This window comes from Ambystoma mexicanum, chromosome 1q (assembly GCF_040938575.1).
Source record: "Ambystoma mexicanum isolate Mex_15411 chromosome 1q, UKY_AmexF1_1, whole genome shotgun sequence".
In the NCBI taxonomy this organism is placed as follows: Eukaryota; Metazoa; Chordata; class Amphibia; order Caudata; family Ambystomatidae; genus Ambystoma; species Ambystoma mexicanum.
In genome coordinates this window covers 1,184,817,989-1,184,836,772 of record NC_090922.1, presented here as the reverse complement: position 1 = coordinate 1,184,836,772, position 18,784 = coordinate 1,184,817,989, and the positions used below count along the sequence as shown (strand labels likewise).

At 46.4% G+C, this 18,784-nt stretch overlaps 1 protein-coding gene across 1 annotated transcript; it reads right to left on the bottom strand.

The window, feature by feature from the left end:
* Positions 1-201: 201 nt before the first annotated feature.
* On the bottom strand, positions 202-612 carry LOC138561245 (protein LDOC1-like). The gene has a single exon (XM_069642758.1). It carries the CDS (start codon positions 610-612, stop codon positions 202-204), a length of 411 nt encoding a protein of 136 aa, XP_069498859.1.
* Between the last annotated feature and the right edge of the window lie 18,172 nt (positions 613-18,784).

Below are 18,784 nucleotides of genomic sequence, written 5' to 3'. Positions count from 1 at the left end.
TTCCTGTAGACGGAATTCTATCTGGAGAGACAATGTTACCAAATCTCGGAAGGAAGCTGGTCTGGCTACTCTAGCAAGCTCATCCTTAATTTCGTCATGAAGACCTCGTCTGAAAATGGTCTGTTGGGCTGCTAGTCTCTGGAAGTGGGAAACAAAGGTTTGAAGATCAGAGTTTCCCTGACAAACATCCAGAATGGCTTCCTAGGTGGAGTAGAAAACCTCAGGTCTGTCAAACCTTTCCTTGAACAGCTCAACAAAACGGTCATAATCATTTAGGGACAGGTCATCATTAGTAACTAACGGTGTGACCCAGGATAATGCGTTTCCGAAAAGGTTAGCGATGATGAAACCGACCCTTGATCTGGCCGTATCATAAGCATGGGTCCTGAAGGCAAAGTACACCTTACATGCATCTAGAAAGTCCTTAAGGCCTCCAGGGTACCCGTTGTACTTTCCGAAGGAGAGTGGCATAGTTGGCAAGTCGCCATGATCATCCCGACGTAGAACTACCTGTTGTCGGAGTGCAATATTCTCTGTTCTCAGGGCTTGAACCTCCACGGTTAAATTCTGCATCGCAGCAACCAGTTCTTGGTATTGCTCCAACGAAGCCATAGGGCCTCATTACGACCCAGGCGGTAAGTTACCGCCTGGGCCGTGACTTTACCACCATGGCGTAAACTATGTTTACGCCATGGTGGTTGGCGGACTTACCGCCCCATTCCGAGGTTGGCGGGGGCGGTAAGTCCCCAATCCCCATTTACCCTTCCCCATTCCCATTTTTGCCCCATAGGGCATAATGGGAGTGGGGAAGGCGTTAATTACGCCACCGTAAATTACGGTGGCGTAATTAACTCCATGGTCCCTTAGCGCCATGGATTTTAACACCTGCTAAAAGCAGGTGTTAAAAGCGCCATGGCGCTAAGGGACCTCGTAATTGGCGGTAAGGGGTCGGCGCAGCTAACGCTGGCGTAAACCCCTTACCGCCAGGGTCGTAATGAGGCCCATAGGGTGAGTTGGGTGTTGTATGCTGTCAGGATCAGGTTCAAACTCCCCCTTCTCCTCACCTGAATCCTCGGAGGTGCGATCCTTAAGTGCAGCTTCAGGCTTCTTATTGTCCTTCTTCCTTTCCTTGGGTTGGTTGTCCTTTAGTTTCCGACCTTTTCTTTCGTGTAAATAAGGTCTGGCCCCTCCAGAGGCCACCGTGACAGAGATGAGAAACTGCCCAAGGAGAACCCCAGGGTCGGCCAGCCTCGACCCAGGAAAAAAGCCGGAAGGCAGAAAAAACCCTGGTTCTGGTGTGTTGCGGAGGTAATGAAAAGTTGCTTCCAAAGACCAATGTCCAGCAATGATTAGAGTACTGCAAGATGAGAAGGGCTCAATAGTGATGAAGGAATCGGAAAGGATAGTATGAACAGAAATTCAGGGGAAAAGGCACTGGAGCTGACAGGAAATGTAATAGAAAAATAACCTGTGGTAAAGAAACCCAAAACACCGAAAGAATTGGAAGCTAAAGTGAAGTAGGAACGGACAGGCGCCGGGCGCAAGTAAGTATGGAAATGGATGTTGCGAGAGCTGCTCGCGTACAAAAAAGAAACACTGCCGCTCGCGTGTAAAATTAAAGCGGCAGGGTTTATCTGGCAAGGCGCCGTGAATGCAAGCAAGGAGGACGAAAGCGTAGATAGCGAGAGAAGGCAAACAGAAACTGGGCAGCGGTATAACGGCAGGATACCGTACAAGTAAGAAAGGACAGAAAACACAGATACAGGATGAGATGGATCCCGGAGGCCCGGGATACAGAGAACGGGAGTAATCACAAGAAAATGCGCAAGTAATGGCACAGGAGTACGAGCGAAGTAGCAAGAGGAAAACAGATACAACGCACCGGCAGAAGGGGTGGAGCCGGAGGTTATAGTGCAGGCCGCCATGTTAGTTGAGGAGTAGAGCGCTACCCTGAATAGATTAATGCCGCCAGCAATTCCACCCGCCGGTCCTGACAATAGGGGTCTAACACCTTACTGCACACATGTGCACCAGCATATGAAAACCCAGGGGGACGAATGATGGACCTTTATCAGAGCCCAGATGACATACAGCTATATTAGTGCCCCTGATTAAACAGACACAGCCTTATTTCTTATAACCAGCGTGACCCGCTTTTGTTTATATAATTGAAATCTGTCAAACCAATCCTCACTACACTTGAGTAATATTACCTCACTGTGCTCCCAGTGGAGGTGCTCTCTGCTAGTACTTGCAAGAAACAAAACTTTAAAGTAATTTTTTCCTTCACCTTACGTTATGAATAATTTCACTTTAGTTACCATAATATTGAAACAGGTCCTGTGCGAACACCTGAGAACCAGTACATTCACCTTTGGTAAATATATCATTAAATGGATCAGTGTGATCACCTGAGAACAAATGCATTCACCATTGGTAAATAAATAATTAAATAAATAGATCAGTGGGATCACCTGAGATCAAGTGCATTCACAGTTGGTAAATAAATAATGAAATAGGTCAGTGGGGTCACCTGAGAACAAAGGCATTCAATAAAATATGACATTTTTCAATCCATAATAATGGCACAGTCCACCATTGTTTAGCATAACCCATTGGTTTATTAGTATAAGTATCTGTACATGTAACAGTGTGTACAGGCAATCTCCATCTGATAATTTCAGTTTGGGCTCCAGGAGCATCGTAGCTCAATATTCTGATTGGCTTGACCTCTCGTTCAGATCGCCGAAGCTCATTAATGACCTTTAAATGAGCCTCAGACGCTGCTTCTGGAGAGTCTATGGATGCCGGCGGTCCGTTCCTGGTCACAGAGCCTGGCCTTGGCATGCTTACCTCTTGTGTTGGGAAGAAAGTGTTGGATTCACCAAAACCTGATACCTCTCTTCTAGTCCCAGAAAGATCTGTGGAACCTGGAGTTGTATCCTCACTTCCATACCAGTAGCCTATGATTAAACCTTCAGCACTCTCATCCCCTTCCTCTTCCTCTGGACTAGTCGAAATGTCTGAGGGCCTTTGGGCCATTTCAGGGGTTGGAGGCTCCCTATCCTCCGCATTTCTCTTCTCTCTTGACTTGGGGGCTACAGACGGTACAGTACTTGGGCCTGGCAGTTGTAGGATTTCTCCATGGACGGACTCCTGTTGATGACTTCTGGTGCTCCTCTTGCTGGGGGAAGAAGTAACTTCGGCAACAGTTCGATCCATTTCCACACCATTCCCTAGGAGCAGGAGATGATTCCTATGGAGGGTCTTCACCTCCCTCGGGGTCCTTCCATTCTAAGTCTGAACACAGGCAAACCTGTCAATTGTCGCTCAATCAGATACGGCTGCGATTCCCAGCGGTCACCCAGCTTTTCTCCCTCTCTTCCCTAAACTCCTAATGAGCACCTGATCCCCGGGTTGCAGGTTGTGGAACCGGACCTTATCATCATACCTCTTCTTGTTTTGCTGCGCATTAAGTTCTGCAGAGGCTTGCCATAATTGGAAGGCTTGGGATAATTGGTCTTGAAGGTCCCTTACATACTTGCGGTAGTTTTCTACCCCTGCCCCATCAAAGGATACCCCAAAGCTCAAGTCTATGTGTAGCCGGGCATCCCGGCTGAACATTAGCTGGTACGGTCTGAATCCAGTGCTGTCATTCCGGGTACAGTTGTAAGCGTGAACTAGCATGGACACATGTTGTCTCCACTTCAGTTTCTCTTTGGCACTCAGTGTCCTCAGCATACCCAACAATGTGCGATTAAAACGTTCAGCTTGTGCATCCCCTTGTGGATGGTAAGGGGATGTTCTGGTCTTCTTTACCCCAATAAACTGCATGAGTTCTTTGATGAGTTGGATTCAAATTCTCGCCCTTGATTGGAATGTAGGCGAGCAGGCCAGCCATAATGCACAATGAATTTGACCCAGAGTACCTTCGCTATGGTAGTCGCCTTCTGATCTCCGGTGGCATAGGCCTTGGCATATTGAGTGAAATGATATGTCACTACCAAGAGGTTCTGAATCCCTCCGTTATCAGTTTCAAGGCTCAGGATGTCCACACAAACTAAGTCCATGGGCCCAGAGCTCTGTAGATGTTGAAGTGCAGCAGCTGGATGACTGGGGGGTTTTCTGGCGATGCATGGGGCACAGGTGTGGCAATACTCTTCTACTTCAGGGCCTAGGCGAGGCCAGTAAAATCGATTTCGTACCAACTCTAATGTCCGTTCACTTCCCAAGTGTCCATGTTGGTCATGCAGGGAGTGCCGGGCCAGTGGACGTAATGAGCATGGCAACACAAGCCGGTGTATAAGGCACCCTTGGATTTGACTCTCCTTATACAGTACTCCTCCCTTTGTCACTAGCGATTTCCATTCTTTGCGATAGATCTGGTGATTGGGCATGTTTCTACTTTCTGATGCCCCTTTGGCGCTGTTCTCTTTGCGTTGCAGCACTTCTCGTAGTTCTAAGTCTTGCAACTGCTTTTGTCTCAGATCCGTCTGGTTCCGATGCGGCAGTTCAGGAGCCATTAAACTGGTCGTATCACTATAGCTCGCTGAGACCCCTTGTTTGGTTCCTCCTAGGCAGTCAATAAAACGGACTGGTTCATCGGTCTGACAAGTTCCTTGTCACAAGATGGCTTTCATTTCGGCCACTGAGGCAATCTGGATAGGGATGGATTTGGAGCTGTCGTCAGGGGGAGGTCTTCGAGACAGTGCATCTGCATCTATGTTGTTTACTCCAGGGCGATATTCCAACTGGAAGTTGTTGTGGGATGTCTCAACCCACTAGTCCAAGCCCTGCAATATTACTGTGCATTGCTTGCAGCAGAAACATCATAACGGCCGCCGGAAAGCATGCTGCTCGCTAGAAATCACCAGAAAGTGCGCAGTAAAAATCTGAAAAATAGGCCGCCATCCACTTTTACCTATCTTAGTTAGCACACAAGATCACTGTCAAAACCCACCATTGGGCTACCCACAAAGTAGCCTGAAATCACTTGAAAAAAGCAATGCTGATTGCCAAAAAGAAACACAGAGCTGTTTGGAAATCCGTTTTCTTGATTGTCAAAAATTTGCAAAAATCATGGCTCACAAACCACCCAAAAAGATCCTACCTCCTTGTTGGGTGGTGAACATCATTTTACTTCAAGAATCCACATAAATATAATGTCCACAGAAGTATATGTTACCTGAACAAAGTCCACTTTTGAGGATTGCTTGCTGGAAGAAATCTGTCAAAAATGGGTGTAATACCGTTACTCACCTCTGTCAGAAGCCGGCGATTTAAAACCTATTTTGTGTAAAGTTGAACATTGAACTCAAACTATGCCAAAGAAAGACTTGCTATCAGAAGCCTAAGAGGTGGATACAATTCAAAACTATATTCTGAAAAGGCTTGAAGTAAGAAATTGGTTGATGTATTTGTGAAAAATGTGAGTTATATTTTAAGGCAAGACAATTTCAGACATTGGGTTTAAGAGTTAAAGTTTCCCACACTGTGCTTCAAACACATTCCACACCTTCTCCCTGTACAAAGGAAACGTGCCCCTGTCATGATGCCTACCCCCGGAGCAATAGGACAGGCCCAGCATCCCCGGGAGCAGGCATCATGCCCTCGGGTAAAAGCCCAGCGGCCCCTAATAGGGGATCTTTGGACTTTGTCCTGGCGCCTTTGGCCTTTGGCGCCAGGCTCATGTTGGACATCAGTCCTGGCGCCATAGGTGCCAGGCTCATAAAAGAGGGTGTTTGGTGCACTTACCTGACGCAGACCATGCTGCATGAAGCCTCAAGCCAAATGAGGCTTAGGAGGGACTATTTTCTCAAAGGAACTATTTTACTTGGGTGGGGACCGTGGAAGAATACTTACCTGGAACTTCTTCCAAGGCTATTTAAACCATGCCCGGACTGCCACACGTGCTTCGCGTTGCTCTGCATCTAGCAGCTGAACGCTCACCGTGCCTGCTCCTGCATCTTGCCTCCAGCCACGCCCGCCTCGATCTTGGGATATCTGAAAGGAAGAAAGGGAAGAGAAAAGGTGAAAACCAAGAACTTAATCTAATTTCTTACCTGTCTCCGGAATCATCATGCCAGCGATCCTGAAGATAGACATTCTTTAAAAGCATTGCGCTACTTGTAGCAGCACTGCGCATCACTCACCTGCCTCGTGGGCTCTTCACTATCCACCGCGACCTTCTGGGCATTCCGCCACATCTCTGCACCTGCAGGGGAGAAGAACAGACAAAAGGTGAGCAGGAGGAACAAATGAGGAAAGCCTGATTTTCCGTCACAAGACTTACCTGGCCATATTTGACGGAACCACTCCTCATTTCGGGTCGGCACCCCAGCCCCTAAGGGGAAAAAAGAAAGACATTACTAGAGGGATTCAAAGACATTTAAAGGGATCATTTTATCACGAACTCACCTGAGTTTATCTCCGGCAATATCCCTCGAAGCATCACTTCCACTCTGCACCTGAAAATAAGGACAGATCGCAGGTTAAGAAAAGCAAACAAAGAGAAGACTCTATTCTGGAACTTTTTAAACTGCATACTTACGGCATTTCGCCTTCCGAAACCAGTGAAGTAACTGGTCAAATACGCGCCCCTGCACCAGAAGCAGGATGGAGAGCTCATCCATTCAAACATTAAAGTGAGCCTTGATTGGGGATTTCGGAGGTGGTCAGAGAAGAGCAAAGGGGAGGTGGGAAGCAATCACAATACTCTGCAGTCAGTTAATCCCCTTTCTTCACCTACAGAAAGATTTTTCTACGGGTCAGACAAGCCAGATTTGGGGGTCCCGTTCAGTCGGTGTTTCGAATTCTGCGCATCACGCTTGAAGAGGTCACAGCAATCCAGACCAGGTCAGCGCCTCCGTGGGAGCCAGGTGAGCGTTACAGCCACTGCCCTTGGCTAAGAGAATGGCAGGCTGGTGTGAAAAGGAACTGGGAGGGGCACACCGGCCTGTTGCTCTCAGTGCAGACAATGGAGTCCTTGAGCTGAATGGGAATGCTAATTCGGGTGTGACTGACAACAAAACTGCTCTGGCAGGAAGGCAGGCCATGTGACCCTGTAACTCAGCCGATCTGTGGAGGCGGGCCAGACTGAAATTGTTGATTTGACGTTGGATTAAATGTATGTTTAGAAAAATGCTTATAGCAAAGTGTACTGAACTGACAAAAATATGTTAAAATGAAAAATTTGCTCACAGTTTAAGACTAAGTTGGAATCTCTGCGATGTTCTTAGACTGAACCCCGGAAATTATTCATATTGTAGCCATGGTGTTCATGTTAGGAACATGAAAAATTACAGGAATGTGCCCAGAGGGGACGTGCATGCATGTATAAAAATTGTTGCAGAACTAACATTGAGAAACCCACCAAAAGCGCGAAAAAGTTGTCATTTACGAACCAAAGCTCATAGGAAAGCTCATAGGAATATCGGAATTGAACAGAGACGTGCCTTAATTAATCTGTGATGTGTATGTGTACTATTAATAAGTTGTGCATATTGTGAATATGTTTTTTATGAAAAATACGATATACTGTACAGACACAAAGGGGAGGGTTTTTCCCTTAACCATAAACATGACACATGATGACACAGGATGACACACTGCTCCTTTCTGAAATCAGGGGACAGGACATTCTCTGACCTATCAGATCCTTAGAGGGTTGGGCATAGATAATCAGCCTCCCCACCCACTTTGGAAATAGATGAATAGGGACTGTTGAGGACCCAGAGACACACACTTTTCCACTCCTCAACTAATTTCTTGGCGAAGCACCCTGCAGGAAGATCCAGGTTCCAGACATAGATCCAGAGACCAGACTCTAGAACCAAACTCTAGAACTTTGAAGCAGAGAGCCCTAACCCAAAAAGCTGAACTCTCTCAGCTGGCCCTCAGAATCTTTAGCAACCTGAGTCTAACCCCTAAACTTCCACGGGTCCTAACTAAACCATTCTACAGCCTAGCTGAGCTGTTTTGCTTCTGGCTAAGAACCCTGTGCTAGAACCAGATCCAGACCCGCAGAGCAGAGCTGTAACCCAGAACCCGTCAGATCCACTCCAAGAGGCCGTGCCGACCAGAGTGCCTTGCTGGGAGCAGAGTCAGGTGCCCTGATCCTGTCCGGTGGCTAGAGAAAGTCCAAACCCTTGACCAGATCTTTGACGGGCCCATTCCATTCCAAAGCCATAGGAGTGAGTATTTAGTGTAGAATTGTCCATAGTCATCTCTTAGTTTAAAGTGGTCCTATTCAACTATTCCAACCTATCCATAACTGCATTATTGAATCTCTTTTGTCTATTCTAAATTCTTCTCTCCTCCACATAATCCTTGATAATTGTAGTGATAATCATCTTGGCGCTAATATATATTTTCTGGAGAAAGGCAATCGTCTCGTTCAGACAGAAACCTTCCAGAGGTGCCTCTGGATAGGTGGCTGGGCTGTTGTGTAGTTTGCGGCTCCATAGACTCTTTAGTGTTAAGAAATCTTTGTTTTAAATCTTCAATAGCGCATCTTTCATTTTTAAATCTTGACTCTGTTTCTGAAAAATCGACCTTCACAAAAACCTCTGTAACTTTTGAAAATGTAAACGTCATTTTTAAGCTAACATCCTCAGCTTTCTAACGAACCCAAAACAACATTCCAATTCCTTATAGTTGTTCCGTAATCACGTTTCCCGCACGCAGAAAAGTTGCTGCGGATATGCAATTTGGCTCAATTTTACCACATGTCAAATAGCTGTTTCTTGTTTTCAACTGCTGAATTTCGTTTTCAATCTGCAAATCATTCTACCATCATTGATAGTGCTTACCTGACCTAATCCAAAGCAACTCTCTCTAGTTCTGAATCCCATTTAGTGAATTAAAATCATTTTTAGCATTTTTCCCATTCCATTCAAACCACAATTCAAAGCAATTGACCTGTTTTAAAATCATTCTTGTTCTCTTTAAGCTTGCTGGGGGAATCGGGATTGAACTGCATTATTGACTGTTATTCCTAAAACCTGTGTGCCCTCTTCCACCTCTTCATATTGCATACTGGGGGGAGTGAGTAACAGGGGGAAGAGTGATCATATTATCTGTTGATTGAAGTCATATCAAGTCTTACTTCTGTGCTGCATTCTTTCCTATCCTTGCATTTCCTTGAACCATACGTAGTATTCTCTGCTACGTTCTTATTCCTATTTCTACTCCTAATTGATTAAAGAGATTGTTGATATTGTAATATTACCCATTGCTGATCATTGTTCATATTCATAAGTGTGCTATTCAGATATTATTCATAAAAGTGTAATCTATATATTGTTCAATTCTTCAAATAAATCTTTTAATTTGCAAAACAAACCTTCTTCTTGGCTCAGTGAGGCCGGGGGGATTCAAAGAGAGGGGCGTTATATAAGGGTCATCATCCACAATTAAAAGAACTTTGACATAAAAATATATAAATAAGGGTTTCCATTGGGCATCCCATACTAGGCATTGACTTAGTTGGAGTGCTGGATTGAAATCACTTACATTACACATGGACAAAGCCGCTAACCAACGATGGCCATTAGCATCCAATTTGGCGGACTTGAGGATGTATGTTAATGGATTGTTGTCTGTTCGCACTGTGAAAGTAGCTCCATACAGGTAGGCATGCAATTTTTCAGACACTGCCCACTTCAGGGCAAAAACTCCAGCTTATGGGTAGGGTAGTTGAATTCGGAGGGGTTCATCCGCCGGCTGGTGAATGCCATGTGTCTGACGGTTCCCTGTTGCTCTTGATAGAGTATGGCGCCCAACCCATCAATGCTGGCATCCACATGTAGGATATAGAGCAGGTGTGGATCAGCGTAAGCCAGTACAGGTGCTTCAGTAAGAGTTTCTCTTAACTGGGCAAAGGCTTGTTCACACTTCTCACTCCATTGCAGACCAAAGTCCTCTTTAGGATGAAACCGGGTCGTGGACTGATTCCTACAGCTGGCAGCCGTCTTCTGAGGGTCTGGATAACCCTTGGTCAATTCCGTGAGCGGTTGGGCTATGTTGGCGAAACCTGGCACAAACCTTCGGTAATAATTGCAGAACCCCAGGAAACATCTCAGCTTTTGCAGGTTCTGCGGGCAAGGACTTCCATCTTGGCGGAGTCCACACTCACTCCTTCAGCAGACACCACATGGACAATATACTTTACATTGGTGAGGCAAAACTGCCATTTTTCAAGGGATACTTTCAGCTCCTGCTGCTGGAGACGATCCAAAACCTTCAGTAACCTTTGGTGATGTTCTTCCAAGGTCCTCCCAAACAGGATCACATTGTCTAGGTAAACCAGCACCTCAATAAGTTCATGTCCCCCACTGTTTGTTGCATCAAACATTGAAAAGTGACTGGCGCTCTCGATATCTGCTGTGGCATTTCAGTAAACTGGTAGAATCCTAACGGTCAGATGAAGGCCGTCTTCTCCTTATCCTCAGGTAACATGGGAATCTGGTAATATTCACTCTGGAGATCTAAGACCGAAAACGAATGGCTCCCCACCAGACAGTCAAGGGCCTCATCCACTTGGGGGGTGGTATATTGGTCTGGCACAGTTCTGCTGTCGAGCCACCGGTAACCGGTGCACACCCACAAATCCTGGTTCTTCTTTCGCACCACCATGATGGGGGAGGCTTAGGGGCTTCTCGACTCCTGGATTATACCTGCATGCAGCAGTTTTCGAGATGATGCCAGACGTCCTCCACATCCGCAGGTGCCAGCCTTTGCAATCTTCATATGAAGGGGTGTCATCGTTCAGACGGGTGTGGTGCTGTACGCCCTTGGCTTTACCCAAGTCCCAGTCACTGGTTGAAAACACATCTCTCCTCAAGGCCAGTTGGTCTTGTAGATGATTCTTTTCACGTTCCGACAACAGGGATTCCGCAAAGTTTATCTTGCCCACATCCAAGGTAGGATAGGTGCTTCAGGTTCCAGCAATCTGCACCACCGAGTCAGCAACGTGAAACTTTGTGATTCTCAGGCCTCCGGGTAGATGCACAGTTTTATCAGTGACATTAGTGATAGGGACTCTAATGTGGGTCACTCCTGGCCGGTATCACTGATCAGTGTGCATTGGACCATCAGGCCTCCAGGCAGTTCTTCACCTTCAGGAGCCTCCATCACCAATCTGTAACAATTTTGACCTTGGAGTTCTACAAGGCCAGGTACCATCATTGTATGATCAGGCAGTATGTCAAGTTGACTGTGTTTAGAGGTGGTCACATCTCCCACAGGTCCGTCAGGTTACGCTGCCTTTTCCATGCTTTTCTTAAGGTAGACTTGTTGGCAAGCTGGGAGCATCAACAGAAATGTGCAAATTGGGACCTGCCATCTCCATACGCATCCTGCCGAGGGTACCAAACAGGGCAGACTTGGTGCCCATGACCAGGGGTACCTCTGGATATGGGGTTTTGGGGGTGCATACTAATGCCAGGGTGGTCAAAGTGGTGCTTACTCCAGGCACCTCTTGATTTAGGTGGATCTTCACGCAGATGTACCCCAGATATCGGCAGGCGGCATCTCCGACTCCCATCTGATTTAGCCATTCTAGCAGTTCTAAGGGCAGATGTGACATATGTTGGCGATAGTACGGCTCATACACAATAGGGACCTGGGAGCCACTGTCCAGTAGTGCTGTAGTCCTTCGCCCTTCAAGTTCAACTGGGATTGTCATAGGGGGCCCAATCAGTACCGCAGCAATGCCTCTGGGGAAATGGGCATGAGTTTGTAGTCTGTTGCAGGTTGCTGGTGACATCTTCTTGGAGTTACAGAGCTCATGGACGAGACGGAGATGGTCATCTATGGGACCCTCCTGAGCCTTAATCTGCCACTTGGTAGTTAGTGAGTCGAATTTTGTGTCCTTATGGCCACACGAGAGGTATTGGCAGTGGAGCTTACTCCTGTGTTCAAGGTTCTAGATGCTCCTGCGCTACAACCTCCTGGGCATTTCTCGACAATGCTCGAGCTGGAGTTGGTTTCAATGTAGTAAATCGAGCAGCTACTCGGGTATAGTCTTGGTCACACAGACGAGTTGAGTGGCTGTCATCCCCACATCGATGGCAAAATCTCCATGGTGGTAAAGTTGCAGATGATTGGGTAAAATTTTCTCAGTCTCTTGGGCTTGTCTAAATACCTGGTGTTCTCTTTCACGTGATGAGGGAAAAAAGTCTCTGCCTTGCTGTTGATTTGCATTCGGATTTTCCCTGGGTAGCAGTTGGGTCTGTAGCTTTCTTATCAGTTGGTGCAGCTCCTCAATCTGTTTCTGCTGAGTAAGAGCATGGTCGGGTGCTGGGATCTTGCTTTGAACAGGGTGGCTCTGGACATTGACATCGGCGGTTTCTGGTTTTCACGCAGCTTCAGTTGGAGGATGGGTATGGCAGCGTCTTTGGCTCCTCTAAGTATCTGCTTCAAACGACAGTGGTTCAATTGGGAACTCTACTCCTCTATGGTGTGCCAGGCGCAAACATTTTTCAATCCTCTTTAAGAACTCAGATAATTTCTCTCCCAGCTTCAGTTAGGTGGCATGGGACCTCATCATCTAATCTGCCCCGGGTTCGGTAGTGCCAAACGCTCCTTCCAGGGTGCCCATCACTTGTAGGGAAGTCGGATCAGGACTCAGTGTGTACCGTCTCTAGTGCAGGTCCTCGCAATGCCTCTATCACTCATCTCCTCTTTTCTTGATCTGACACTTTCCAGTCATGCAGCATAAGTTGAGCGAGGCCGGCCCATACTTCATAACCCTCTTCTCTTTTGGACACAAGTTTTTCACCTGAAAAGGGGCACAAGCGGGTGTAGGCCCCATGTTCACTAATTAAAGGTGATTGTGTTTGATGCTCCATAGTTACTCTAGCTGCTTCAGCCACTGCAGCAGCAATGACAAGGGCATCCTTGGTGGGGGGTCGTAGCTTCTGGGCGGAGAGGTATTCCGGGCCAAGCATCTATGTGCCAGACTGGGCAGGTAAACACTCGTTCCCCACCTTGGATTCGCCTGGCAAGGTTTTAGCTGTAAAAGAAACTTCACCATAACAAAGCATATAACATTTGGCATCTTGCCCAGGTATGCAGCGCACACTTTTCACTTTACCAGTGATGGATTCTAGAGACCAGCCATGGCTAATACCTCATCTGTTGTAATGTGTAGAGGGATCTCACCTACAATGAAACAGGCTTCGGGGCTAAGCCCTTCAGCTCGTATCCAGTGTAACACATACTCATGCACCATTTTGTAAATAACCACTACGATTTTGCTCAAAGATCCTGTTGGTAACCACCCCTCCCAGCTGCTCCCCCCCACTTGGGATCTCAGCAGTGCCTTCAAAAGTGTAAGGTGTTTCTCCCCTTTAGTCTTAGAGATGATTGAGCAGCAACCTCTAGGAGACATGAGCATAGGGGTCTAACACCTTACTGTATACATGCGCACCAGCAAATGAAAACCCAGGGGGGGAATGATGGACCTTCATCAGAGCCCAGATGACAGACAGCTATATTAGTGCGCCTGATTAAATAAAAAAGACACAGCCTTATTTCTTATAACCAGCGTGAACCGCTTTTGTTTATGCAATTGAAATCTGTCAAACCAATCCTCACTACACTTGAGTAATATTACCTCACTGTGCTCCCAGTGGAGGTGCTCTCTGCTAGTACTCGCAAGAATCAAAACTTAAAAGTTATTTTTTCCTTCACCTTATGGTATGAATAATTTCACTTTAGTTACCATAATATTGAAACATGTCCTGTGGGAACACCTGAGAACCAGTACATTCACCTTTGGTAAATATATAATCAAATAGACCAGTGGTGTCACATTTAGATCCAGTGCCTTCACATTGGGTAAATAAATAAGGAAATAGCCCAGTGGGATCACCTGAGAACAAGTGCATTCACAGTTGGTAAATAAATAATTAAATAGATCAGTGGGATCACCTGAGAACAAGTGCATTCACAGTTGATAAATAATGAAATAGGCCAGAGGGTCACCTGAGAACAAGTGCATTCACATTTGGTAAATAGATAATTAAATAAATCAGTGGGATCACTTGAGAGCAAGTGCATTCACAGTTGGTAAATAAATAAGTAAATAGGTCAGTACAGTCACCTGAGAACAAAGGCATTCACATCACAGTCAGTAAGTAAATAATTAAATAGATCAGTGGGATCACCTGAGAACATGTGCATTCACAGTTGGTAAATAAATAATTAAATAGATCAGTGGGATCACCTGAGAACAAGTGCATTCACAGTTGGTAAATAAATAATGATATTGGTCGGACCAGTGTCTCCTCTCTACGGTTGGCGGCAGGATGCCACTAAGACGTACAACACTTAACACCAAAATCCACCAATCATCCAGTCAGGACACACCGGGCCACACTCCACCTCTACAATGCACATGGCGAGCCCCTGCGGATAGGTCCCAGCGGGAATCTTCAGATTCCCCACCCAGCTGGCAAAGAGCCAAGCTCAGGACTGTATAAATCACTGCCCCCATTGCGGATATAACCTAGGGGCGCGGAACAGTACCAAAGGTACCCCACGGGGTAAGACGGGCCTTTGGAAGGTAAGCAGGAGGATTCCCCTACTTAGATGAACAAACCCTCTCAGGGCACCACTGGGCCTTACACACCGTGTCCTCGGAGGCATCCAAATCCACTTCTCTATTAAGCACGTTACCTCATCCCCACACCCCGCGGAGCGACTCAGCGTTAACAGCCTCTCAGCATCACTGGAACCGGTGTGGAGAACATTACCTTACAGCTGATGATAGACCGCCCTCGTGTTCGCCAAGTGCCGGCACACGCAGGGCACGGTATCCATTGTTTTGCTCTGTCCCTTTCCTACCTGGTTGCTATGACACAGCGCTGAGAACCGACCCCACTCTTTCTCTCTCTCTCGAGCGGTGGCGGGCAGGGTGTAGCACTCACCGAGAGCTCCTTCAGATAATGTACCCTGGCACGGTCTCTCGACCCTGGGTGGGCGAGATAGAAATGCCGACCCAGACAGGCGGACGGCCTATGGGTGGAGGAATGTCCCTGACACCACTGAGGACCTGGATGCCCTGCGCAACGGTCTGGAGTTCCCCTCTCTCATGTCTCTCCCAGCGCTCTCCCCCTCTTGAGCCCATCGAGGCTCTTAAACTCCCTGGGGACTTTCCACTTGTTTCTGCCAGCAGGGGGGATCGCGCCGGTCCTGAAGTGAAATCACCTCACGGACAGCCCCGCTCTCCCTGCTGGTGGAACCTACCAATGTTGCTACTGACAAACTCTTTGTGCCAGAAACATGCAGCAAAGTGAAACTGACAACAGGAAAGGAAGAAAGACAAACATGCCTGTTAAACAAAGCATGACACATAGCCCATGCTCACAATGGCGACCCACAGGAAATACGTGTTTACACACAGATCTCTCCTTCATGTCCTTGTTCGATTTCATTTTCCATAAGAATCAGGACATTGCCTGCTTTTTTCCCCGGTTCTATGGAGTGAAAAGGCTCCAGAAATTGGAGCTGGTTAGGGCCCTGAAGCTTTGCATTGATCAGACTGTCCTGGTTCATCATTCAGACTCTCTCTTCGTTGATTTTGGTGGTACCACAGGTAACCAGACAGCATCTTCCAACATAAGCTAATGGGTGCCATTAGTCATCATTAGAGCAAATTCTCATGCTGGGGTCTCTCTGTCAGTTCTCCAACAGCGTCACCTCAACACAAGTATAGCTGCATCACAGGGCCGAGGCTCAGGGCATCTCTTTAGGGACATCTGCAATGCAGCTACATGCGCCAGACCTCAAATTCTTTTCAGGCACTATTGTTTGACCATGAGAGGCGACTTGCCAACAGACTTTGACTCTTGACCCTTCAGGCCTCACAGTCTTAGGTTGCAGAGACTGTAAAAAAATTACTTTAAGCATCCTTCTGTGTTCTTCAATATCTTTTTATGTTTTATGTCATCTAATAGTGGTAGTCGGTACTGCTTTTTAGAACTTCAATCTTTAAGGACTGTGATGAGAAAGGGAGGACAGGTGGTAATGTCCAGGTTACATATGGTAATCACCATTATTTCTAGATCTCCTGACTCTTCACATTCCTTTCATCACGTCCTCCCCCAGGCCCTCGCAGTCCTACCAATCGACTGCCCCTTTAGGGTTCAAACAAAGATGGATTTGGAGGATGGGAGGGACTTCATAAACAGTTAGGGGAAGGGGTAATAGTCTCAAATTTGATAATCGAGGTTACTTACTGGAAGGCGGATTCAGTTTGTAAGGACTGTGATGAGTCAAGAGGACTAGGAGTAAAGAAGATTATCATACTTATCTGGTCATTCACCCTCCTCCAAATGTTTACTCTTTCTATGGGAGCGCCCTCAGTGTGAACTTCTGGAATATTGTATGGTTAAAAATAACTGAGATTACTTCTTAGTTTGGGCTATTAGGTGGCAGCAAGCATCACCTATAAGGCAAAACTATTGCATTCAAGTACATATAGGGAAACATTTTTGAGCTTATTAATCAAGCCGTACCATCAAACTCTGTACTCAAAGGGCCTGCCAGTGTTTTTTCAAAGACGTCTTCTTAGAGTTCATGACTTAATTGGAGTTGTAAATCTGCTATAGGTGTAATAAAGATGCTTAACCAGGTCTGGCTTTAGCCATTCTATGTATAAGCATTATGTGTGACCTTCACTGAAGTCGTGTTAAAAACAGTGTTAAAAACAATAGTTGACAAAGCCAACAGTTTTGGTTTGCGTATAAGTATTAGGCATTTGCCAGGCCCTGCTATTAGTTGCGGATGTACTCGCGCCATTTTGCACTTGCTACCATCGATAGCCAGTTAACACCACTAGGGCAATGCCAGGAAAGTACCTTTCCTATGCCTGCACAAAAGCCCAAACTGTTGGCATTGCCAATGCTTGTTTAAATATTGCGGTGTCACCAGAACCATGCTTGCATGACTGTATAGGAAATGCTAGCAAGAAAGACAGAAGGTTAATCAGAATTACGTGTCTGGTAGGTAAGCTTCTTATCATCAAATCATGGATGAAAGGAGGCAACCCCGTTGGTAAGTGTTGAGGTGGGCCTTTTGGGTAAGACAGATCACTCTGGAGCCTCAGGTGACAGGAACAACTTTACTTAGGTTCACAGACTCAGGTAAGTATATTAGGGAGTAAGTACAGTACAATTAGGACAAGTTCATCTAAGAGAGAAGCATAGTTCATCTAGAGGGACATAGTTCATAACTAGAGAGACATCCACCGGTCCCCCTGTGTTCAAGCACCAAATCCCTACTGACTCTGGTGGAATCCCCAGGAGCCTTGCATCATAACATTCTACATAGGCCCAACACTCCATGCTCAGACACACACAGGTATGTCGGAATTGAAACAATAGTATGCCTCCTATCGTAACAATTGTATGTGTATTGGCCTACGCCAAGTTGTCTAAACATCATATGCGAACAAACTCCACGGCAAGGTCTTGACCTTAGAGAAAGTAATGTAAGTCGCCATCTTGGATTAAGCCGCCATTTTAGGTTCTCTTGTTATATGGAAGTCACCCTGAATATCAAAACGGAGGCCGAATGACATTCTGAGTAAGATTCTGGCTGTTGTGACCTCCGTACACATGAATAATTAATATGCCTACAGGCCACTTGTCGGGGTCGCGAACTGAGACCTTGTCCTACCGTTGACCTATATGTAAATGTACAACTATATCAGTGAAATCAATCGAAATGCATATATTACAGGATTGACCTGGCAAGGAACCCATAGGCCCGGCTCATAGAATGGTTAACCCGCAAGAGGGTAGGCTAAGGGCTGGACAAACTGTATAAAAGGCCCAAGTATTCCAATGTACGGTCTCTCTCACTAACACATAGAACCCTCGTTGAAGTTCTTTATGTTACTCTGAGAGCCGAATAGCTATCCGTTTGTCAATTGACTTGGTAACTGTTGTAGCTTTTAAATAAAGCACTTGTATGTTCTTTGTAACCTGTGTTGGTGTGTTTCTTTCTGGGATTCCCGGCCTCATATTATTTTTCTGTTTCCACAGGTACAACCCGCTCAGGTAGATCACAACACACCTCCCCCCTTATATAACAATACACACCAGATGAAGAAACAGAAGGAAAAGTCCCCAATGAAATTTGTAACAACCACAAACATTTGACTATCCTTCTAAAGCCACCTACCAAGCAAACCACTCCGAGCAACAATGCCCCCCCAGGGAACCATAAAGTAGCTAACTCCAGAACAATCCACAATCCTATAGCTGTCCCACTATAGAACTCACACAAGGGAACCAGCCCGCCTTCAAGTGCAAACCGAAAACAAGCCAAACAAACACCTAAATCCATCCTGTTCCGTCCACCTTCAACTAATAGTGCCAAAACACAAAACAGGGTTCCAAACCCCGCTAACAGCCTGAAGCAAACCAAAAGCTCCACTCCCCTCATTTGGCACCAACCAAAACGCCAGGCATCTACATCCCTCAAACAATTGGCAATACAAATGCGGGCATCTTCATCCCGCTCACCATTTGGCACCATAATAGTCAGGCATCCAAAACCCACTAACCAATTGGCACCACAAAAACTGGGCATTCACAACCTGCAAACCAATTGGCTCAATCAACACTAGGCATCCACAACCCGCACACCAAATGGCACCAGAACACCGGGCATCCAAAACCCGCACACCAATTGGCACCAGACCTGAGCAACCACATGCTCCACACACCATGCACCACACATTCCCCACACCCACACCAGCTAGGCAAATTGG

Coding starts and splice junctions, on each gene's coding strand:
- LOC138561245 (XM_069642758.1), bottom strand. CDS start 612: ATGGCTTCGTTGGAGCAATACCAAGAACTGGTTGCTGCGATGCAGAAT.